Consider the following 25,840-nt stretch of genomic DNA (forward strand, 5'->3'; position numbering starts at 1 on the left):
TGGAAGTTTGCCAAGACTAGCGCACTTGTGACATCAACTTGTTGACAGGATCTTGCCATATTGGACCATCTAATATCTAGCCACGTCAATTCTTCCCTCATTCATTTCATTTTCTAATTAATTGGGCTAAAAATCACAATGACGTCATTCAAAGTGTGGACTGGGAGAAGTGTTATTTCCTTTTCCATTCATCCTAGCGTCAGGTTTTCATATTAACTGGCAGGTATACAGGCAGGAAAATATTTTCTTTCTAGCAAACGTCAACGGCTGCTGTAACAAGAGTATGATGTACAATGTGGATTGCAAAGCTCAATATCCAACTGCCTTCTTTTCAAATGTCAGCATTTCACCATCATAAAAGTTTTCATTCATTAAAGTCTATCACCTGCTTCTGCAAGCTCTTTTTACAGCTATGAAATGAAATCATGTACAATGAAAGTTCACTGATCTATTTTTTTTTTCTTATTTAACAATCCCCAGAAATATATGATACACAGACAGGCAAGACTAAATGTCATAGAATGTAGATATCTGAACACACTGCACTGCAGGGCTCTACAGGCACACAGAACTAGAACGGGAATTCTCACTTTAATGGGGAATTCAAAACACCACATCCATCAACCAAACAGCGTATTTAATACCATTGTATCCACCATCTGTATCGCAGGGTAAACATTTCAATGATAACTCTTCCTGTTTTCCTTTCTTTACTTTGGGAAGCTTTTTACAGGAAGAACTAATAAATCGTAAATTTCCAAACACCACAAAACAATTTCAGTGGAATATCTACAGTCTAAAACGTTGATGTCATCAGAGAATTTTTTTTTCTTTGAATCGAAGTTTGAAAGATGATGCCAATAGAGGTAGAACACCTTTCTTACAGCAACGCATTATATTCAGTGAGCCTAATCTCTATGAGTCAACAATCGTAATTACAGATTCGATCAGGATTACGACCATCATAGATTTAATGCTCAGTGTTGCACCAAAAATAGTTTTGCTTTTGTTTCTGTTTTCTATTTCATAAGTTGAGAGACTGAAATATATTCACCCTACACATTGTCCATGGAAGTAGCATCTTTTTGCTTTAAAACTGATTACATTCTACTCTAGTATGCACTCATATCCACAACCACACACACACACACACACACACACACACACACACAGACAAGGACATATACACACACAAAAATACATGTATATCACATATAAAATATCAGAACTTTGTACACTTATATATACACATTGCCAGATTTTTAAAATAGAATCAAAAATATGACTTGCATATTTTTCCAGTATTATGATTTGTCTATACAATCCAGATCGTCTCTAACACAGCTCGGGAATATAAGTCAAAGAAACAGAGTTCCATATCTAGAAATAATCTCTGTAAAAAAATAGATTTGTAAAGTTTCTTGCTATTTGTGGCACTGACATACACCCGACTTTAATCACCATTTTATTTCAGCATGCAGAATACACAATTTGTTTCCCACCCCAGGTTCATCTCTGTGAATAAAAAAAGAATGCATTTCGTATGCACTATGTTAAATCTCTTTGAGTAACACCATACAAAATTTGCTGCTGTTTAAATAGTACACTCCCAAACATCTTTGTTAAGAATATGTACACATATTACCTTCAATTAGGTGGAGGTGGGGTGCGTTCTAAATTCCAAACAGCTTTAAATTAACATCTTTTAACTACTTGCAGAAACAACAGATATACTAAGCACCACACAATCACTGAAAATAACTTTGCTTGGTTGATTTCAAAACAGGTGTACAACATAAATTGTACATATATTTTGATACAATAACAAATAAATATTTTTCTTTCTTTAAAAAAAAAATATTATCCTTATATACGATGGGTTTGTTTGTGGCTGTATTCATCATTCTCTTTACATCGCTACCTCTCTTCAAGGTGCCATGAAATTATTCAATCCCCAAACATCATACAGGTACCGATGATAGAGCCCCTGATAGGTCCTCTATGTGTAAAGGCTTGGTTGTCAATATTCTCTGCTCCACAGTTCCTAGTCTTGACTCGATCTGATGTTGGTCTACTTTCCTTGGAGATGATTTCCCTGCAATCTGGACCAGGCCTACAATGAATGAAGAAAAGCAAAGCAAAGAATGGCATTTTAAATCATGGCAGATGGGACACCAAATTGATCCACAATGTACTCAACCCTGAATCGTGCATCCATTTGAAAACATCAATTATCTTATCCATTCTTAGAGCACTTTTAAAAACATCAAATATGTAAATTTGTATGTAACATGTTTCTAGAGGATTTAAGTCTTTGATATACACAAATTACAAAACTGCACATGCATAACATTTAGCACATAACACATTATAAAGATAAAATGCATACGCCACTGCAGCAAGGTCAGTTCCATTTTCATTTCCTAACCAACATTTCTCGACGATCACATCATCCGTTGAAATCATTTCAATAGAAATGTACAAGAACAGATCTCTGGCAATGTATAGAATATATGAAGAGTTTGTTTGCAAAAACCGATAAGTCCATATTTGTCAAAGGGAGATATTTGCGATTAAAGGTCAAGAAAAATAAAGAGAATAATAAGAAAATTTTTGCTTCTTTTGACCATAACTTCAAAAATATACCTTTATATGTAGTGACCAATGTATCATTTAAAAGGTATTATTTTGTACTTTATGACAGAGACCGTACTTCAAAATCTTCAAAAATGGACTTATCGGTTTTTGCAAACAAACTCTTCATATCATAATCTTTTTGACAGTTCTTCCAAGATATCGGAATGCACTGGAGAGAGTTTGAGCACAACTTGGCTCTCATAAGGGATACACTAAGGGCTGATAAAGTTACCAGACATCAAAGGTCTTGTTTACCTTTGGGAACAGTGATTTAAAAAATGTTCAAGATATCACATTCGATGCATATGTGAAGGTTTGTTGTATCACAAAACATTACTACCATATACATTTTTCACAATAAAGCCTAAAATATAAGGAGATATCAGCATTTTTCTCATTAAACAATAACTGTAGACGTTTTAGTCTGAAAACATTTTATTACAATTATTGTTCACATTTTGTGTATTTAACAATACTTGACATCAATTATATGGATTCAAATGTTTACAGTGGTTGTTTCTATCCCAAACTCACATTTTAGAACTATTATAAAGCACTAATGCTGGATTTTTTTTTTTTCATCTGCAAATGGTAAATTATGCCTTTAATATCATGTGGTCCTTCAATTTGTCCACCCTCTGTACAAATAAAATTTGTAAGATCACAAAGATGTACAGAGGGCAAACAAATTGAAGAAAATTAATACCTCATATCTTCACCCCTCTAATAAGTAATATCTTGCTTTCATCATGTGACTTCTTTGGACATATGAACAAAGCTCATACATGAAAGATATTGGCTTTCTAGGAAGGGAGATGGTCAATAATTCCTCGTAAATGTCAAACAGTCACAGTTATTTCTACACATTTATTTGGTATCATTCTATGGACACCTTCAAGTGAACTGAATCATTAATGACTCTTAATCTTTCACTCATAAATTATAACATGATTTTTGTTGGCATGCTGTATGCTTCAAGTAGCACTGAAATAAAGTTATCCATAAATAATAGAAGTAAGAATTTTTAATTGTTGATAGACCGTTAAGACTGAAGAAGAAGTCTGCACAATAGTATTGTTTTACTGCCGTCTGAAGTGCAACTCTTATACCCTATCTCCAGTATATTTAGATGAAATGGCTATCTATATTTTGTTCAATTCTTAACTGTCTGCACAGAATATCTGATGGCATTGAATCATCCAATAAAAGAGAATGTTAGGATTTCCCCTGTTGCTGTACTTCCTCATTCTAGGCAGGAGGTAGTCTTGCTTCAAGTCTTTGGGCTGATTTACCCACTTCATGACCTTGAACAATGTCAGACATGGGATAAAACCTTCTGCGGAAAATACCTTTGCATTTCTTTTTCTTCTCCTTTTTCTTTTCTTTCTTCTTCTTTTGTCTTCTTCTTCATCATATTTTTCTTCTTCTTTTTCAATCTCCTGCCCTTCCCTTCTCGTATTTATTACTATCGTTGTTCTGTTATTGTACATATGTTTATATTGCTTTTAATCTTTGTTCAATGCTTCATTCTCATCAGCATTTAATAATTTTAATCATGATAAAAATATCAGAATTTCTATTAGTTTGTTGTTGTCATTGTTATTTTACTGTTCCTTTCAAATTAGATTACCATTTAGCCTGGATGTTTATATAAACTTAAACATATCATTTCCTGTTGTTGTTGTTGTTGTTGTTGTTGTTGTTGTTGTTGTTGTTGTAATCTTATAATAACTGATGTATCAAGTCACAGAGACAGCACACCCACCGACATGAAAAACAAAAACAAAACAAAGAGCCTGGACATGAGGCTAAGTGAAGACAGGTAACCAGGAAGAGTACACAAACTTCCATTTGGGGAAGTTTAGGGGAACACCCCGAGTAGCCCAAAATTTTACCCCCAACCCCACCCCACCCTACCCCCATCAATAACTTAAAAAAAAAAAAAAAAATGTTCACAAGGAAAAGCCACATGTTTTCTATTATCATGAGTTTGACTGATACATCTCGTCACTGGCTGGTAGAGATTAAGCCCTTTAGTCCCACAGGCAACGTGTCTACATACAATTTCATTAGCACCCTAGGAGACTGGTGCTGAGAGGGCTATATAGAGATCCAGTGCTCTTAACTGTTTAAAGATAATATAAAGTTTTGGTATTACCTCAGAAGTTTCCCTGAATTTCCTTGTCTTAGTTTGTGTTTCAGGTTAAAGTACCTTTCATATAACTAACACTGTGAGACTTACTCGCCCGAAAGTGCTCTCATGTCTTAGTAATCATTCAATAATGGTTTTGTACCAGAGCCGCCGCCGTACGACGGCGGCGAGGTAGTACACGTATTGTGCGAGATAACTGCGACCAGCAGCGTGCAGCCCCATACGCATACTGTGTAGCTAACTGCGACCAGCAGCCCCATACGCATAACTAAATGGGGCTTCGCATTGTAGCTTACAGGATCATGACAGGTTTAGTATCGCCCGTAAATATCAACTTAAAATCCAAAAATTTCTTCAATTTGAAGACTTACCAGTTAAGTTGAAGTATTGAAAACAGGCTTTGGGCAACGTTTGGTTTTGCCAATAGTCCCTTTCTGTTCGAAGTGATGACTGAATGTGACTCGGTCGAGAGGACCTTGGGAGAGCTACACTGAATTGATGGCCAGCGCATGCGCACACAAACATCTTATCCGTTCATGGATTTGAAATTTGTTCGCATGTGATGTGTGCGTATGCGCTGGTCGTAGTAATCAGTGTATGTAGCTCTCCCAAGGTCCTCTCGACAGAGTCACATTCAGTCATCAATTCGAACAGAAAGGGACTATTGGCAGAACCAAACGTTGCCCAAAGCCTGTTTTCAAGACTTCAACTTAATTGGTAAGTCTTCAAATTGAAGAATTTTGTGGATTTTAAGTTGATATTTACCCGCGATACTAAATCTGTCATGATCCTGAATGCTACAATGTGAAGCCCCATTACGCTATGCGTATGGGGCTGCTGGTCGCTATGCGTATGGGGCTGCTGGTCGCAGTTAATTGCATGATTACTAAGAAATAAGAGCACTTTGGGGCAAATAAGTCTCACAGTGTTAGTTATATGATAGATACTTTAACCTGAAACACAGAAATTCAGGGAAACTTTTGAGGTACCAAAACTTTTTATTATCTTTAATCTAAGATGCACAATGCATTCCTGCCATAAGCTCAGTGTTGAGTATTCATGTTTAGTAAGAAAAGGATGCTAAAGGAACAACTTATCTTTCATATTAATTTCACAAAGCACCATACCCTCCAGACTCCAGACATTAGTAAACAGTGTTACACTGTCCAAATTATCCCTATTATTTCCAGCATGCTAGAATCACTGCACCATTTTGCAGGGTGACACCAAAATCAGACAAAAAGCGAAACAGAAAGTGAGACATTAGTAAGCAGTGTAATACTGTCCTTTGTCTGTTTTTACTGTTTGTTTGTTTGGGTTGTTTTTGTTTTTGTTTTTTTAGCCTGGTTAGTAGGCTGAGGTAAAAGCAGGGCTGTCAACCTCTCCAGATTGAAAATTAAGTAAATAAATGAATTAAAAAAAAAAATGATTATACTGTGTAATGCACCCCTCACAAAAAGGACAAAATTAATAAAATTGTTCATGAAATGGGGAAATTGGTGCATTATTTGGCAGGCTAAATCAAATCTGTAATCCATTTGAAAGTAAGCCCAACATATTTGGACCAAAATAATCTAAAATGTGGCATACTTAGGCAAATTTTCATCAACGCAATCATTTTAATCATTTTTTTTTTTTAAAGGATATTTGAAACCTTATTGACAGCATCTGACCAAATTTTCTGCATACCTCCCAAAAGGATCTTTATTCAAAATCATCACCAAATCTCTGGCGGTATGCCGGTCAGCTGTGCTGGCTGACTATCCCAGCAGGGTAAAGTCCCAGAATGGTCTTGTTTTGTGGAGAGCCTACCAAGGGTGCTACTGGTACCAGGCAAGCTGACAAGGTAATAATTTACTGGTATAGTGGACAGATAGATCCTAGAAGGGGAAGTACTAAGGTTTTCATTCACCTGGGTACATAAAATGTCACTGTATGTATCATTTTGCATTTTAATGTATCAACTAGTTTCAGTTTCTGCTCAAACAAAGCTACCCACATGATGAACCATTGTTCAAAGAAAAGATCACAACGATGTTTCTCAAGGAGACCATTCTGGAGTAATTGAAAGACCTTTTCATTTCATTTGTGGACTTGAAACATCACAGATTTCTGAGTCCACATATCCTGGGAGGGCACAGTCCCTCTCTAGGATGAAGGAAATAAACACTAATAATTGACCACAAAGGTGAACTAGTACAAATATCCCCTCTCCACTCCCATCTCTCTGTATAGTTTAAAAGTGAAATGATCAGAGCTTGAGATTTGAGGGTACTCTCCCCATAAAGTGCATTACACTAACTCTAACCATTAAGCAATCTCAATTCAAATGGGGGAGGGGGGGGGGGGGGGCATCAATCACAAACAATCCTGGCCCAATGCCAAACAGGATGTCAGTCTCTTGTTGGGAAGGAGGGGCGCATTTAAAGGGGAAGTTTCCTCAAATATACATGTGGATTGAGTGAATGCAGCAAAATTAGCTGAACATATTCAGCGATGTTTTGAGCAAAATCAGACAACCTGTTCAAAAGTTTTGCATTTTTAAAGCTTTAGTGCCACCACTGCTGGATGAGAAGACTACCACTGTTTGTGAGGTACGTCATGTCACTGCAGAACTGCATGTACCATAGGAAGAAGATATAAATTACGCAAAACTTACAACTTGTAATTTTCTAGCATAATGAAAATGAGAGCACTTGTCTTCATTCATCTTCTAGAAAGCAGAGAGAATAATATCGCCCTTAATAAATGTCGGTAATGAGTTAAAGGAATGTGTGCTTTTCAAAAAAAAAAAAAGGATATCACAGAGTTCTCTTTCTTTTCTCAATATAATTCTCCGATATTTTGAATGAAACATTGTGAAATACTTGTGCGCATTAAAGCTGATCTTTATCATTTTTAAATGTTTGGATGACATGTACCTGTGCGACATACAATTGGAAATTACAACTAATCATATCCGTAGGAGCAAATTTGATGTCAAGCTTGTTTTTAATATAACCAGCATAAAGGAATCTTTGTACTTGGATAACCAAAGACTCTGCTGATAAGGGTCCAATTCTGAGATCTTCGATTCAAGACACCTTCATGCATTTTTTTTTTTCTCTCTCTCTCACAAATTCCCCCTGATTAAGTGTACTCAACAAACACAACAATAACATGATATTAATCAACCTGACACTTTGCTTTCAGTGTATGATATGAGCATGTTACATACAATATGCCTTGCATGTAACTGGATGTCAGGAAATGCGACTCAGCTCTTGACATACTCAGAGAAAAAAAGACATAGTTAAAGGGGAAATCCAGTCCAAATACGTTAGTCTGATAAGAAAGAGTATCATATTATGAGTTTAACGGCAAGATTTTGATTGAATCGGGTGAAAAATAAGCAAGTTATAACATTTTGAAATTGTGTCAATTTTTCTGGAAACAATTCTTGAATGGTCAAGATGAATATGCATGACAAAGTGAGCATGTCATCCCCTTTATACAACTTGCCATATTATAGTCTGTACGTACATAAAATTCTGAAATTTCCATTTTTTCATTCAAATGCAATGCTCAAGGCTCAAATCCTGGCATATCTAACTGATCACTATTCTGAAGTTATTCAACCAGGAATAACGTCATGCTTCAGACTTCAATGACAGAAACTTTGAAATTTTGTCTTTTTTTAACACTATCAATGGAAAATTTAAGAGTATGACATCGTTAACTCACTTTACCGGTACATATTCATATCCACTGTGCAAGAACTGTTTTGCAGAAATTAGCAAAACTTCAAAATGCCATAACTTCCTTATTTTTCATCTGATTTCAGTCAATTTTTTACTGTTGAACTTGTAAGATTTTACTCTTTTTTATCAGACTAACTTATATTTGGGCTGGATTTCCCCTTTAATACTTGAAGTCAGGAAATACAGCTCAGTTCTTGACATGCACAGAAAAAAAGACATCAGTTAATATCCTGTGCTTACTTCTATTCCCGCAAGCACTAACCACAGGCTGAGTTCTTTCTCATGCAGTAAATGTCATTCTTGATGCACTTCACTCTCTTGCGGACATGACACACTTGGGTTTTGCTGTTGTTGTTGTTCTTATACTTTGCTCTAAAGTTTAATCTCAAGCTTGTTTTGAAGTTGTCTTTTTTATTTCATCTTTGTTCACAATACCATTTGATTAAAACACAAGCACTAACCCCCGACACTAGACCTGAGAATACTTGGGCAGGTACCTACGGAAAATGCGTGTTATGGTAAAATCAGCTCATCCTAAAATGGTTAATGAAAATATGGAGTGTGATTTAATGTATAGCTTTTAAACAAGATTCTGAAATTGTCCGAGATATTGTACAGGATTGGGCACATTTCCTCATGCAATGGGTTAATACACTGAGTGGCCTTCTTTTCAGTCTCTACAGCAGCTGTCACACTAAACAATAAGCCAGTTCACAGTTAGCACTAGCCTGCAATGACCTCTCCAACCACAGACTTTGCAAAACATGGAATAGTCTTCAAGAAGAGCAGTTGAAAACAGCCATGCAGGAAGTGGTAATCTGAATGTCAGTGCTGCATGAATGGCTTTTGTTAATGTTGCTGAAAAGAATACACATTCAAGGTCTGTAAATACCAATCTGCACCTGGTTCACTTATAACACAGTTGTCATGAAGCCCTATCTAGGTTTTGAATACCTCAGTTGCAAATCCATATCAAGAGAAGGTCTGCAATGACCTTTATCTGCACGTGCTTAGAATGGAACTGTGAACTGGCTTATACGAGTGTTTGTAGTTTCAATAGCCAGTATTTACATGAAGCTTAGCGTAGTTTAGAGCAGTGTGACCACAAAATTCTCGAGAATTTACCAGTGAAACTTCCCATCACATGATTAGATCCACTTCACATTGTTTACACACATTACGCATACTTTGGCATGCTGTTGCATATTTGCATGTTTTTATTTTCAAGGAGGGCACGTTTTTTTGTTCACGTGGAGCATGCAAGTTAAAAACTGTCACTATGGGTAGTTTCACTTTACAGAAACTATGGGTAGTTTTGTTGGTAGTGTGACTATGTGCATAAAAAACTTTTGGAAGTTTATCAGGAAGCAAGCGTAGTGTGACGACTTCTTGTGCCTCAGTTTCCTAGGTCATCAAACATTATTTATAGCTTCTGACCTTTCAAGCATTGAGCATTAGGGGTTTCTGGGATGAAAACTGAACTAGGGCTTTCTATAGCTCAGACATTAGAGCACCGGGCTAGCAATCCGGAGGTCTCGGGTTCGAATCCCAATGGAATCCTATTTTCTTTGCTCATTTTCCACTAATAAACATTATTTCAAACATCAAAACCAAGCCAAGATACACAGAAAGAATGTAAAAATTCAACTAGAGTATCAAGATTTTTATATTTGTGTACTTCACGTTCTCAAATTGCTGGGTGGTTGCAAGACGTTTTCATGATGATAAAATCACACGGACAAAAAGAGACCAAATTTCCATGGAGAGAAGAACATTTCACACAGGCACACACACACACACACACAAAAAAAAAAATCTAATGTTGGTCTGTAATTTTTCTGTTCCAGGTCCTTACGATTCTACTTTCATTTCTTGTCTTAGGAAAATGCAGTAGAAAATATGGCAATTCAGGAGAATATCTTTTTTCTATTTATACAAATCTTCATCTTTCAGCATCTATTATGATTGGTTTTGTTTCTGATTTTGATTTCGTTCTATGAATATGTGATTGTGTTCATGCCTGTATTTACTTTATATTTCATTTTCTGCTGAACAATCTTTTGTTTATTTGTGAAATTTTGCAAGTGCTCTGAGTCTCGTGGAAAGAGTGTATCAAATATTCATTGTATTATATTGCATTACATTGCATTGCATTGCATTACATTGCATTGCATTGTAATGAATTGTATTGCATTGCTTTGTATTGCATTGCTTTGCATTGCTCTGCACTGCACTGTATTGTATTGTATTGTATTGTATTGTATTGTATTGTATTGTATTATACAAATGATGCACAGGATAGACTGCGTTAGTGTAGGCATAGCGCACTCGAGGGTATTTACAATTGTGAAACATGCACGAGGCGAAGCCGAGTGCATGTTGCACTACACTGGAAATACCCGAGAGTGAGCTGCGTCTCCACACTAACGCCACGAAATAATCCTGTGCATCATTTGTTTTATAAAATGGGTCGAAAACTTACAGCATTTTCACGTACCTTTGTGGGTCAATAGTCCAGTCAGCTACATGTAGCACTCGCTCGAGAGAGTCGAGTCAAGCACGTCGCACTCGGAAATCCCGCACATGTAAGTACAATGTACTGTACGTATAAGAGTACTGTATATGTACGCCACATAATATGTTATGCACACAAGAAAGGCCGGCCGGCATACGCAGCCCGAACTAGAAGTTGTTTACAGGTATTGACAGCGCGTATAGTAGCGCGCGACGCACTTGTAACAACTGATTGAGTGCGCACTGGGACTGCAGTGCAATGGTACTAAAGTAATCAAAGCCCACGTGACTCATTTCAGCGCTTCCTATTGGCTACGTTCTTGAACCCATTTTATAATGTATTGTATTGCATTGTATTGCATTGCATTGCATTGCATTGCATTGTAATGAACTGTATTGTATTGCATTGCATTGCACTGCACTGCACTGTACTGTATTGTACTGCATTGTACAGTATTGTATTGTATTGTATTGTATTGTATTGTATTGTATTGTATTGTATTGTATTGTATTGTATTGTATTGTATTGTATGGTATTGTATTGTATTGTATTGTATTGTATTGTGTTGTAATGTATTGTAATGTATTGTATTGTATATAATGCACTGTATTGCTTTGCATTGCACTGCATTGCATTGTATTGTATTTACTAGTTTTTGATGCTTGGCTATTCGTCTATGACCATTCCTTTGTCCAGAAATGAAAGAAGGGTAAGATGAACAGGTGGTATCTGGACAGTAAAACGAAAGGTATGAGATGACCACTGACCATTGGTTTGTTCTTCTTGTCCACCAAGTCATGGGGGTACTGTCTCTCCTCATTCTTGACCGTGATCTCGGCGCCATACTTGATGAGGAGGTCGATGACGCTGACGATGTGGCTCTCGGGGTAGTTGCGGCCAGCGATGAGGTGGAGGGGCGTGTTGCTGGAGTACGTACTGACCGCCAGGAGTTCCTGGGCATCGTTTGACGAGTCAAGGAGAATCTCGATGATTTGAAGGTTGCTGGTGACATTAGGATTGGGCGGCAGCTCCACAGCATAGTGAAGGGCAGAATATCCACTGCGACTGTCCTGTGATCATACATCACACAAACAAAAATCATGATGCATCGACCGATTGCTCTAAAACTTCTGCAGTGAATTGACCCAAGTTTAGGTGTACCTCTCTGGTCTTTTAAGCCCATATTGCAACATCTGAGCCTCCTAGATTACAATGACTAACTTTCAATTTGGTACTTTGAAACAACTCAAATTATGCTATAGACAATAACAATCCAGTTCCACCTTTTATTTTCCTTATGAAAGGAAGCTGATAATTTAAGCAAGCACAGATTCCACAGCAATTTATGCATTTCTTAAGAGACATGTTTACAATTATTTCTAATTAAATCTGTCCAAAATAATTCTTACAATCAATTTTGTCCTATACCTTCAAACACCAATTTAGTCATTACATTTGCCCTCGTAGTTCAAGTTTAAATACTCAAGGAGTCACATGATTGACTTTTACTGGGGGGGGGGGGGGTGCATAGTTGAAAAGTGACAGTATTCAATATGTCTGTGAAGAGATAGCAGAATTTGTGCTGTCTTTCTACCGCAATCTGCCAACATTCCAGAGACTAAGAGCTCACCTTGAAGGCGGGGTCAGCATACATCCCAAGCAGTTTCTTGACCGTGTCCACACTGTCCACTGTCTTGGTGACATAACGGCACACGTTCCCGTCGTACACCTGTTCCTTTCGGCCGTGAGCCTGAATGGCACAGTGCAGGGGTGACATGCCTGATGGGGAGAGAAGGAGAATATCTCAGGCCCGATCTCTTACCCCTTTCTGTGTCAGGGACTTTGGTCAGTGTGTGCACTGCTCTGGAGATTTCTATGCCATCAGCACTCACAGCATACAAGGGGTTAATCACTTTCCTTTCATATTCTTGCACAATCGGAAATATCAGAAAATCAAACTGTGATTCTCAGAGGGGGATAGGTCCTCTTTAACCCATTGAAGACGAGTCCCGTGTATACTCATGCAGGTGTCTATGGGAAATGTGTGTCGTAGCAAAATCAGTCCGTCCTCGATGGGTGAAGCAAATATGGTGAAATCAGTCATTGCATTGATAATCCTTTTATTGCAATTTGTGCTGATTATCAAAATGTCATAAGAAAATGATAGGGGCCTACTATTAGATATTACTCTCACATTAGGTACTACATACTAGGTTTACGTTGGCCTAAGAGACTTCCAAGGACCGTTATTATCATATTAACCTTTAATGTACTCTGACAAGGCACATCAATGCAGATGAAACTGTAAACAAATGCTTCATGATACACATTAGTTACCAAGCTGTATTGTAATGTATCTATTTATGACATGCCAAATCAAAATGAAGATGATAATAACATTCACTATAAAGAAAAGAATGTAAGCAACTGGACAAGGAAATTATCTAGTATTGCCCATTTATTTGAAAAAATATTTAGCTACAGTTGAAGTTACATTTCATTTTGAGATCTTTCTTTCCATTTTTTTTTTATTCTCACATGTTCATCAATACTCCCTTGTCAAAATTTTTGTAGGATATCAACTTTATTTGAGTGAAATTGGTTCACACCACAAAAATGGAAAGATAGTCAGTGAAATGCATACTCACTACATTCCAGTTCATTGATCATATCACATGATCGCCACAAGTATTTACTCACCATTCTTGTTCTCCACGTTGATGTTGCAGCGAGTGTGGTTACCCTCGATAAGACCACACCCGATAGCCGTGAGGGCGTGTGAGTACCCCTTGGTAGCAGCATAGTGCAGGGGTGTGGAACCCTCCTTGTTAGCTATCATGACATCACCACCATGTAACACCAGTCGAAAGACCAGATTCGGTTGGTTGGTAACAACGGCAATGTACAGTGGAGTCTGTTTTATGGGGGAGCAACCATCAAATCATATTCAGTTAGAAACAAGTGCTGCTGAAATTAATGAATAAAATGCTCTTAGAAAGAGGAAGTCTCTTCTTTAAGATCACAAGCAAAAATTCATTTTCTGTCATCCATCAAACAATGCGTAATTTAAGACATAATTTTCATCTACAACCTCAAGACATTGACAAGTGGTGCAGTGTTCTCTGGAATTTAAAAAAAAAATCACTCAAGCTTTCCAGGGCGATGGAGAATATGGAACCATGTTTTGTTTTCATAGTTCTTAAAAGAATCATCAACTCAAACTTATTGCTAGTCACTTGAAACATGAAATACTTCAGTGAACAATAAAACAAGCACAAAAATCATCAAACTCATAAGTCCCTGAGTCTGTCCTTGACGTGGATGTGTGAAAATGTTTTTACTACATACTTTCAAGAGGGAAACTAACTTCATGCTTTTTCAAAATTCTAAGAGCATAGAATAAACTAGTGAGTGATTAATTCAGGATACATGTGACTGTTTTTATGTCATATTTGTATTAATGGCAAACATGGGTTACAGTGACTTTGGATTCTATTTATAAAGATATAGAGGTACAACCATGAATTCTGTTTTACTTGTTTACTCAATACGTGTGTTTGTTTGTTTGTTGTTTGCATAGTTGGTTTATTCATTCCTGGATACTAACCTGCCCTAGCTTGTCCCTGATGTTGAGAGCATCTGCACGGCCGGATTCGACAAGACGTTTAAGGATGAGGTAACAGAGGTTCTCATCCCCTTGGCTTATGGCAATATGGAGGGCTCTATAAATAAGAAAAGCAAGAAATGGGGAAGAAATGAGTTTTAAGTTTATTGGTTCAAATGCCAAGAGGAAAGGGTAGGAGCATGGAAGGGTGGTGGAGGGGCGAGAAGGGTAGAGGGGTAAGAGGGAGGGAGGGGTATGATGTGGCTTCTACATAAAGATCAGAGTTGATATTTTTGAACATTCTGAAATATACAAATAGCATCCAACTCGCCAAAGTTTTTGAAAATAATTTACAAATATATGGCGTAGGTTTCACATTTACTGGTCTAGTATGGTAAATGAGTGGTCCTACAAGAAAAGGATAAAACCTTTCCCTAACCCTTCCCCTCCCCATACACACTAGGTTTATATTCACAATGCCACTCACGTGTCTTCATCCTCATCCTGACCACACAAAACATCCAGTGGCATGTTGTTGACGATGTCTTTCGGGTCGGCTGGCGGACTGTAGGTAAGAGGCATTTGCTGCGGGTGTGGCTGAGGCTGCATGTATGGCATTACGTTTTGCTGTACCGGCTGCTGGGTCACTTGGGACTGTTGGTAGGCCTGGTTTCCAGTGTGGAGACCCTGGGTCTGAGCCGTGTAATTGTCAGCACTGGTCCTGAGTGCCTGTGCAATGTTGCTGATGCATTCTTCGTCATTTGAGAGGGGTGGGGAGTAGACGGGGTACCTGTCATCTTGTCCCCTGATGAGGAACTGTGTGTCAAAGGGGTAAGGAATCACATCTGGGTGAGTTGGCTGCACACTGGGGTTGCAGATGAGGGTGCCACTGTTTGTTGACGTACAGGTTGTAAACTGATTCTCATGGGGAGGTGAGGAAATCCCGGAGTCTCCTGAAATGTTGGAGCCAACACTTGGTGGTGGGCTGATGGCAGATTCCAGGGAATATGGAGAGTTTGGTGATGTTGACATGGCAGATGGGGATGGCTGGGATTGGCCTGGAGAGGGCACTGTATGCATGCTGTTATTATCAGGGCTGAAGGGGGCTGGGCTACCACCTGACGCAGACGAGATGTCAGACGTTGGCGAAACTGGAAAATTGTATTCGGACTCTATTGGCAAACGCTGCGAATTGTGCTGACTTCTTGGCATGTTGTCTATCGTGTGTTCCACAACAGTTCCTCTGCTGTGGGTGTTGTACAGGGTCGTCGTGGACACCACTTTCCTGCAGGACGGCATACCAGGTATGGCTACCTTCTTGCCTTCTGGTCGCAGGGAGTGGGCGACTTGACTCTGAAGGTAGGAGGGTGAGAGGACGGGTTGATAGGTGGTACCATGGTGCTGCTGCTGCTGCTGCATGTAGATAGGCTTTGGGTAGGGTGTGATCCTCTGGTAAGACAGGGAAGGATGGGTGGGGCCCTTAGCCGTCAGTTCACTAGATTTGGTCTCGCTCAGGACACGATCCCCAAATCTTGGTTCCGTACCTTCCCCAGAGAGGCTAACCTTCTCCATCTTTGCAGCGAGCCCAGACTCATCCAAGTTCTCCACCACATCTCCAAAAATGGCAGGTCTTGAGCCCAACCTTGCCGGAGAACTCTTCCTCCTCTGCATCAAGTGGTCAAAGTGCTCTTCAATCTCCGTCGCCAGCGATCCCTGGTTCCTGATTGGACCGTACTTCTTGGACAGGCCCAGTATTTCCACGGAGCTGGCCCTACGTTTGTTCTTGAATTCCTCTCGCTTCTCAGAGGCTGACATGGTCTTGGGATCAGGGGCAACTTTGTCTCTCTCCTCCTCATGGGCCTGGCTGTTCTCCGAGTTGGACTCTCCTTCAGGTTCCTCCATCACCTTGTCACCATGACTACCAGATTCCTGTACAGGGGATGCTGCTCCATTCTCCTCAGTGTGTGGACTGCTCAATGAGGATCCCTTCTCAGCCTGTTCTGGAGTTGGAGTTTTGCAGTCGGTTTCAACTTCTCCATTCTTATTGGGTGCCATGCTGCTCTCACATTCACCTGATAGTGGGATGAATAAAGAGAAACAAATAATCCTTGTTATAAGGAGTGCAATGAAATTAAATCCAATTTCACATTAATGAAATCAGTCATGATGTATTATCATGCAAAGGGGGCATTTGACTATAGATGCAAGACAGTAAAAATGCAGTAAATACCAATGAGTGAGCATAATGTTGGCAATGAAATTAAAATTTTGGACCATCACATTTTGTAGTGATGTACAATTGCACCTAAAGTCAACTGAAGTTGTTGTCACCGTGATATTGACTGATGTTTTCCTTCTAATCCTTGTCAGTCTGTTTTTGTTTTTGTTTTCATTTGGCAGATTAGATTTGTCTACAGACAAGGCCTCCTCTGACTCTTTATCTAAAATCTTTTGAGACAGAAAACCTGTGTCAGACCTATTTGGAAATGTTTTCTGTTTGAGTTTGCTCCAAACAATGGCTTAAAATTGAAGATGGAATAACCTTCATTCATGCATTCCTTCTTGTAATCTTACTACCATGGATAAGAACTTTTCTCCATGGTTTATAAATACCACATCAGTTCATCGCTGAACTGCAGCTGTAGCAATGGAAACTGGAGATATTAAAAACAGAGCAAAACAAAACAACTGCCAGTTTTAACTGCCAGTTTCACAGATCTTACAAAGCCTTGTTGGCATGCCATGCATCCAATGTATGTGTCCCTCTGTACGATGAATATCATACACTATGTGCTACATACATGTTACGTACTATGTAAGAGAGGCAGAACAGAGAGCCTGCACCTGATATTTGATGGTTCAGTTCCTGTTTCTAAAAAGAAGGCCATGAACGGTAAAACTGACACTTCCCTTCTAGGCATGAATCAATTCCTGTGCTACAATGTAAACACCTTCCTAGGAAGTATGAATCAGTTCCTTAGACTTCGAGGCTCAGCAAGTTGGACACAAATCTCGTTACCCAGCAGCTATCACAACACACTTTAAAACTTGAGAGGTACCACAATTCCACAAAAATTCATTTTTTTCTGAAAAATTACACAGTCCATCAAATTGATACTGACCAGAGTAGCAATTATTCCCACTGCTTTCTGAAAGTGGTTTAAAGTCAAGTGCTCTTTCATTAAAATGCTTGAAAAGTGAATTTCTGTGAAATTCCCTTTATATTTTCTGATAAATATTGTTGTCCACACATACATCATAACCTCTAGTAGTCTCCTCATCCAGCGGTTCCAACACCAAAACTTTAAAAATTCATAAACTTTGCATCGATTGTCCGATTTTCCTCAAACTTTCACTGATGTGTTCTACAATGTACAGTACTAATGCTGTTGCTTTCACTCAATCCACATTGCTACTTGGGTTTGGGTGCCCTTTAACGACTGCTAACTTCTTATTACATCTATGATACAGAGGGAAACTACAGGTTAATCATCAAAGTTTACAGCTTTGATTAAAATCTTTAAGATAATTAGCAATGTCATGTGAAGCTAAATTACGCTACATTTGAGGAGGTGGACCTGACTTTGACCTTTCATCTTTTTCCATTGACTAACAGCCTCGTTGTGAATCACATGTTCTGTTTTGAGTGTAATAGCTAGGAACTGCATCTTTGATTGATTGGCCATGGTCTTACGGACACAGTAGCCGTTTGCAATTACATGAAATTTATCATTTCAAGCAGTCAGTGGGAATGCTATTTTAGGGTCTGACCACTGATCTGTACATCTTCACAAGGTTTAGAAACATAACAACCATTAATTGAGGAATTACATGCAGGCAGTCTAAGAGTGGACTTTGTCCACAGCAAGTCCTTTGTTCTGTGATCCAAATAACATTGTGGTTTGTTTACTGGGGGTCATCAATGTCTTGAAACCAAATGTCATTGAACAGGGCTCGCATAATTTCACTGTTCATATTTGTAAGCACATACAATGACACTGACTATTAATTGCTTTCTATTCCAAAACTTAAAGAGGGTTTTAAATAATTTTTCTGTATTTTACAGTTTAGATAATTACCATAAAGTGCCATGGAAATTAAAATGCAAGTTAATAGAATACATCAAGGGTCGTTGTTTGGTTTTGTTCACACACACACACACAAAGGGTTGACTTAAAAATATGCAGTGTTATCTCATTTCTTAACACCATAGAAGGACACTTTTTATGAACATTTTCTTCATGTCGCACTTCATTGAGCTTTAGAGAAATGCAATATTTCATGAATTAAACCATGTGTGAAACTTCAGCGAAAGAACATTCATGTTCGTGAAATCATAGGTGAGCCACATTCACTGAAATGGGACACATTGTAAGAATTGTCAACAAACTTTTTTTTTGCAAACACTTCTAAGACATAAAAATCATATCATGTTTCATTTCTTTATAAAGTCAGCTATTAGTCATAAAGTGAACACATACTAATTCATCAAAGAAAACAGTCAGGAGACTCTATGTTGTTGCTATCCTGCATTTATCGCATTGGGAGAGAAATTGTTTGTAAAATGAAACATCAACTTGATCCAGTCCATTCTCCTTTCAATGGCTTGAGGTCAATATCATTTATATTAAGACAAGACAGGAAACATTATTTTCACCAGATGATACCTAGTAGTTTATAAACTCATTTTCTTGTTTTGTGCTGTGTATTTTGTGGAGTCAAAAGGGGCCTGAGCTTTCGATCCTAGCAGAATCTTCGTCAGAGGTAAAATGAGAAACAGGCAGGGAAAGCAATCACATACGTATAAGGACTTCACACAACAAGAACAGTCAGGGACAGGCTGGGTACACAGAACAAAGAAAACAAAGGAGAGGGTGGGAGGTCATGGGCAAGGAGCCCAACAGGTAAAGGGAGGGGGATTAGAGCGGGAGGGTGGACAGACAAAAGGCAGAAGAGGGGGGACAGACAAACGGCAGCTTTTTTTGCTACACCGTGTATTTTAAAAAAAATTTTCTCACTTTTTGTTTCATTGTAATGATATACTGCATATGTACTACCTTAGGCCTATACGTTGATTGTAGTTATATCTGTTTTCTGTACTTCATACGAACTGACTGCAAGTATTTTAACCTGTGTATCAATAAAACAACAACAACTCACTAATCAAGCATTCCATAATATCACAATATCGACCCAGGTCAAAGAAATTTGAAAAAAAAAAAATAAGTTGTCTCTAGGGTATTACTCGTGAGTCAAAATAAAAGTTCACAAAGTAACATAACATTGCAATAATCTTTGATATGAACTCATTATAAGAACAACTAATACAAGTTGTATGTTGCATGTTCCTACAAATTATGTATCACTAGATGCTTTTTTCAGAACATACATGATGAATGTGTGCATTGTGTAGATCTTGCCACGAGATGTGAAGAGATCTGTGGTTGATAGCTTACAAACATCTAACAGGGCATTCAGATGCAAAAAATTTATACTAGAACGGTATAGCTACACGATGAATTTATACGTCTGAACGCTAACGAAACAACGTATACAATATTGTATAATGAAACGACGTATAGCAAAACGACGGTCAGAACATCGATTCAAACTACAGTAGATAACGAATCAGCATTCCGTGTGCGTCTGACTGTATGGTGACCATAGAACGGTATAACTGGGCGGGGTTTAATGGGAGCGCGCATGAAAGGTGACCCCACAGCTGTCACTCATGACTATAACAGCATGCGCAGTGGGAAACTGCACATCTATACAACGTTTCCCCAGAACGGACGAAATTAGTGTCTGAACAGTCTGTCGGCTATACGATGATTCTTTAAATACGTCATTTCGTTATCAAGTTTTGGTATAAAATGGCATGCATCTGAACAGGGGGTAATACACTACTATTGGGAGCTGCTGAACAATACAATCATTCCGGGAACCTGGATGTGTGGTCTTGTTTTCAGAAGGTGGGTCGTCATCAGCTCGAGCTTGAAGAATAGCCCGCTATTTCTGATCCAAAGAATTAACTCGATCAGAAAATAGCCCGCTAATTTTGCAATGAACACTGAAATAGTGCGCTATTCATATCGGAAAATAAACCACCCAAATCTTAGACTTATTTGCAGAATAGCCAGCTAATTTGCAAAATAGCACATTAATCTTAACGCGTCTTCATTAGCTCGAGCTTAAACATCGGCACTGCATGCGCTGCGCACCACGCAGGAATGTAGGCAGTCGGGTCAGAGTGTGTTCGCGTGGGTATCGTTTGTCTAAAGTGCGCATGCACCAGCAATGGGCTTCTAGAGCCGACCGGGCTTGAAGCTCGAGCTAGTGAAGACACAATTGCACATTTCAGCTGACTTCGGGCTTACAAATTTAATTTCTCTGATCCCCAAAAGCACGCTATTCGTAGCTCGAGCTGATGAAGACCCACCTAATGTCCTCTTTATCATAATGATGGGATCTACAGTCTGTACAATGACCTCTTTTGAGGGTAATGGAAATAAAACCACCGCGGAAGTCATGCAAAGTATTACAAAGTTTTATTGATCTAATGCAATGTACTCCCACTCATTTTTTTTCTCATTTTATTTACTTGTTGGTTGTGCTCTGGATTTGGTTTGTTTGTTTGTTTTGAACTGTCCCCATAATGTCTTTTTGAAATTCCTGCAGACTTTCACTCTCATACCAATATGTGCAGATCCTGATCAAAGTCAAAGAAGAAACGGGGAAAATTATGATTACACATCAACAATTATTCCACTGAAACTTCACCTGGTTCATCTCTATTATTTCAACTTACGGATAAAGGAAGTTGATTTAAAAAAAAAAAAAGAAGATAAAGAGACAGCATCTAAACTCTAGTAAGTTGCTATTCCTGTTGAGTCTAGCTCATGCTGCACGCTGTTATTTTCGCGTACAGATATTTTTGCGTACATATATTTTTGCGACTGACGAGGTCATAATGAGACATTTTCGCAAGATATTGTTTTCACAAATCGACGCCAACCTTTACACTGATATAATGCTCTATAAATAAAGTGCACATAAAAGACATTTTCGTGTGTTGTTAAATTCAGGATCCAACTGTGATTGGCGAAATTTGTGAAAATTAAACCCTGGCAAAAATAACAGCTTATACAGTATCAGTGCACTCACAGAAGGAAAGAGACCAAGACTTCATGGCTGAGCAATAAAGCATACACATGAACTATGTTTTAACATGACGTGTTGCCATACCACTGAATTGTTTGGTGGTACAGATGTAGCATAAAGAATGTTTCATCTGAAGGGTTTGAATTGCTATTGAGCGAAACAAAATCTCCCCCGATAATAACACATTTCAAAGGATAGTCACTTTGTAAACTTTGCAGTATCACACCATCCCGTGCAAATACAGGAAAACCTGTCTATAGCAGCCACCCAAGGGAAACGACAAAAGTGGCCACTCGTAGACAGGTGGCCACTACAGACAGGTCAGTGGCCATTTTGAATTTCAACACTTGCATTTTTAGCAGAAAATACATGCTATTCTTAAAAAGAAGCAATACATATGCTTGCATGAGCAGCTACAATATGGGATTTTTTTTTTTTTACAATTAAACGTGTTGTTCAATTCAATTTTTTTTTTAAATAGCCTACACTGTACTTCTGTTCTTTTGATGGGGCTTGGTAGAATTCACACGATGACTGTAAAAGCCAACATATTCATGACTGATTTAACGGTTCAGCTAAATTTTTGTGGTTGCTATATTGCAATCACCACGGGATACAAAATGAGTGGCCGTTAGCCGTGTTAGACAGGTGCTCGCTATATAAAGGGTCAATAATACAGCAATTCCATGCGGGAGATTTTTCAGTGGCGGCTGTAAGGAGGTGGTCACTATAGACAGGTGGCCACTAAGACAGGTTGGACTGTAGCTTGCTTTGTACATTGTAGCTGTGCATCATTTTGCATTGAAGCTTTGGTGTATTTGCACCTCAGTTGTGCAATGTTGTTTGCCCTCAATTTAGATCTACTACGTGCTAACTTCCCTTGTTTGCCATTTGTTTACAAAATATGCAAAAATGTTCTCCCATGGGACGACAGTACAAATGATCATGTGATCATGTTTAGCCAATCAGCGGCTGCTATTTGATGAACTCATGAACATGATAGGCATGATCACATTCTTTCTACTCTACAAGTACATGCTCAGTGAAGATCAGGGAGTAGCAAGAAATGGAATTTTGCTGCACATGGGGACTGAAGGATAGGGTCGAGTGGAGGATGGGGTCGGCCGAGGAGGGGTTAATACGGTTGGGAGCTTTGGTATCTTTAAGAGGTAAATTGTACAATATGGTGCATACACTTCATTAAAGAATTTGAGTAAGGTTTTATTATTTTGACTTAGATCTTACTTCACATTCAAATGAAAAAGAAGATTGTTCCAAAGTGTGACTTTTGGTGGCAGGAAAGCTATACTAGGGAGTTTGTTTGTTTGTTTGTTTTTATGAGTGTGTGTGTGTGTTTGTGTGTATTTTTTTATGAGGTGTCAGAAAAAGCTTGTCACTAAATGTAAGACTCCAATAGCTAGTGTGAGGTATGAGAAATTAAAACAAAAACAAAATAATTAAAACTGAAGACGTGACTTTCATGCAGCCTAGAAAAGTAGTATTGTAGAGACTTGGTCTGCAGTCTGCATCTCAAACAATACTGTAAACAACATAATCTACCTCTAGAAAGATTCATTATGTCTACTCATCATAATATGATAGATCATTCAACGCTTCAACTTTGCAGAGTAAATGAGACCTAAATTATGGGAGCAGTCAATACAAATATTGTTATTCAATCTAAGTCATAAGTTTGGTTCAGAAGTCTAACCGTTAGTGATTTTGCACTGAGAGTTTGTCCATCGCTACTGACCATAATGGTCTAGAATCTACCTTTATTGGCTACTAGTATTCAAATGCACATCAAATAGTTTACATTCATAAATAGTTATTGTATTAACTACACACAGCCCAGCAGTGGCCCAGTCTCTTCCCCACACGGCTCGCGGCTTCTCTGGGTTATGAGCTCTGCACGTTATCAAGTTCGCACATAGCTGCACTGCACTACGCCTACTCCTAGTTCGCTGCACGATTCCCCACGTTATTTGCATGCATGGAAGGGGAACTGTAGTTTGCATAGAACTGCGTAACAGATTCGCCTCCTAAAGAAAATCATATTGACACTACACAATACATGCGGGTAAATTGCATTACCTTTGCGTGTACAGTCTTTACAGTTCGACTTCTTCGTGGGCAATGTCGATGTTTGATGTGGTAATTCCTCTGAAATAATGCTGCAAACCGGCTTAAAAGCACCGTCTCGTAAATGTGTGTTCTCTACAGCTCCGATTGATGGCATATTGGCAGCATGAGCTGACGAAACAATCGCGATTTTTTCAGGAAACCTGTCGGAAGATGCAAATCGCACGTAGTTTCAGTGCTATGGTCTCGGAGCAAATACTAGAGATTTATGAATCATGCATGTTTATGGTGCGAGCTCGTACGTTGATTGGTTGGTTGTGCATAATGAGCTTGGAAGGTGATGATTCGGGAGTACGAGGGGACTTTCCCGTATTTCGTAATGACGTCGTTCCTCCGTGCCACTGAACTGGACGCGCCTGGTTATCCATTTCACGAGGTAACACTTCGCAGCACCCAGGTGTATGTTATGGACTTACACAATTCTTCCACATTTCAACAAAGCTGAGTAATCTGTTCTAAAAATGGGCAGATCACATCATTACGCTCTGACCTCCAAAAAACATAGATAACTGTGCAACTGCATCAACAACTGTACCTTACGTTTCCCATCTTGGATCGAAATTTCGAAGATGTTTAGAAAACAAAACACTCATAGATAGGGATGGTTGCAAAATTACCGATTTTAAAATGACATGAAATCGAAAGATAATACATGGCAAAAAGAGTGTCGAATGCTTTTGCTGATATATTTTTGTAAAAAGGATATTTTCAAGAGTGTCATCAAAAAATGCATGTCATCCTTCTATACATACAAGTCGTTCTGTCTTATCTTGTTTTCTGTTTGAATAACAGGCCTATAGATACTTTTCACACCCACACACACACACACAATATATATATATATATATATATATATATATATGTATATATATATATATATATATATATATGTGTGTGTGTGTGTGTGTGTGTGTGTGTGTGCGTGTGTATGTGTATATACATGTATGTACAAATACATGCATGTAATATGCTGAATAAAAAAGATCTGTTATAGTGGGTTTGAGAGTATTGTTGCATGGACGAGTCTGTATTACGTGCATCAGAAGAAAGACAGTATTTTGGAGGTGTCTCGATGATCAATTGAATATGAAGAACACGCCATTGTGTCTGTGTCCAACAGTGTACTGCATGTGGTAGTCATCAACCGCGGAATGCCAACTACAGTGTAGGCCCTACATAACCTTATATGCATAATATCATTACGAACTATACACACACATTATGCACACATGTCCAGACACACCAAAAACACATGCAAAAAAAAAATACACACACACATACACGCATATATATTACAGATAGATAGATAAATAGAAAGATAGATAGATAGATAGATAGATAGATAGATAGATAGATAGATAGATAGATAGATAGAAAGAAAGATAGGGGAGGGAGAGAGAGAGATGTATAGATAGTGCATAGATAGGAAGGTATATAGATAAATGGAGGGATAGGAAGATAGATAGATAGTATGTATACAACAAAATGCTACTAGTATATGACTATAATATGACAATCCATATTCACTGGATTATGTGCATATCGTAGATCTTATTCTTTTCTTCGATAGATTATAAAATTTTATCACACAAATCTAGCCCGCAACACTGATTTATAAAGGAAGGATGTTATGATATCACGGTTAACATCACAGAAAACAAAAGTTGATTGCATTCAAGAGTTTAAACTGAAGTAAACCTAGCTCCTTTCACAAGATGTTTATGATAGGTATGTATAGCGGATTTATGTGAGTTTTTCATCAAATTATTGTGCAATAATGATAATGCTTAATGATCATCATGATATAATATACACGCCTGTCAAACACGTCTTTTAGCGCAAAAGACACAAGCTGTTGAACTTTAATTGTAAATATCTAATCTATAAAT

General features: G+C 38.3%; 1 protein-coding gene across 1 annotated transcript; it reads right to left on the reverse strand.

The window, feature by feature from the left end:
• Positions 1-1,199: 1,199 nt before the first annotated feature.
• Positions 1,200-24,126, reverse strand: LOC140230240 (uncharacterized). Its single transcript, XM_072310420.1, has 7 exons — positions 23,904-24,126; positions 15,136-16,720; positions 14,652-14,766; positions 13,745-13,958; positions 12,675-12,823; positions 11,812-12,114; positions 1,200-2,113 (listed from the first exon to the last, which is right to left on the reverse strand). The coding sequence occupies exons 1-7, from the start codon at positions 24,046-24,048 to the stop codon at positions 2,072-2,074; spliced, it is 2,553 nt and encodes an 850-aa protein (XP_072166521.1). The 5' UTR covers positions 24,049-24,126; the 3' UTR covers positions 1,200-2,071.
• Positions 24,127-25,840: the final 1,714 nt, after the last annotated feature.

This window comes from Diadema setosum, chromosome 6, assembly GCF_964275005.1.
Source record: "Diadema setosum chromosome 6, eeDiaSeto1, whole genome shotgun sequence".
Classification (NCBI taxonomy): Eukaryota; Metazoa; Echinodermata; class Echinoidea; order Diadematoida; family Diadematidae; genus Diadema; species Diadema setosum.

What these genes read in the sequence shown, in the direction of transcription:
- LOC140230240 (XM_072310420.1), bottom strand. Translation starts at nt 24,048, where the DNA reads ATGCCATCAATCGGAGCTGTAGAGAACACACATTTACGAGACGGTGCT. An exon ending in CAACGTGGAGAACAAGAATG is followed by an intron (nt 12,824 to 13,744) that starts GTGAGTAAATAC and finishes TCTCCCCATCAG; the next exon opens with GCATGTCACCCCTGCACTGT. An exon ending in ACAAGAAGAACAAACCAATG is followed by an intron (nt 2,114 to 11,811) that starts GTCAGTGGTCAT and finishes CATTCATTGTAG; the next exon opens with GCCTGGTCCAGATTGCAGGG.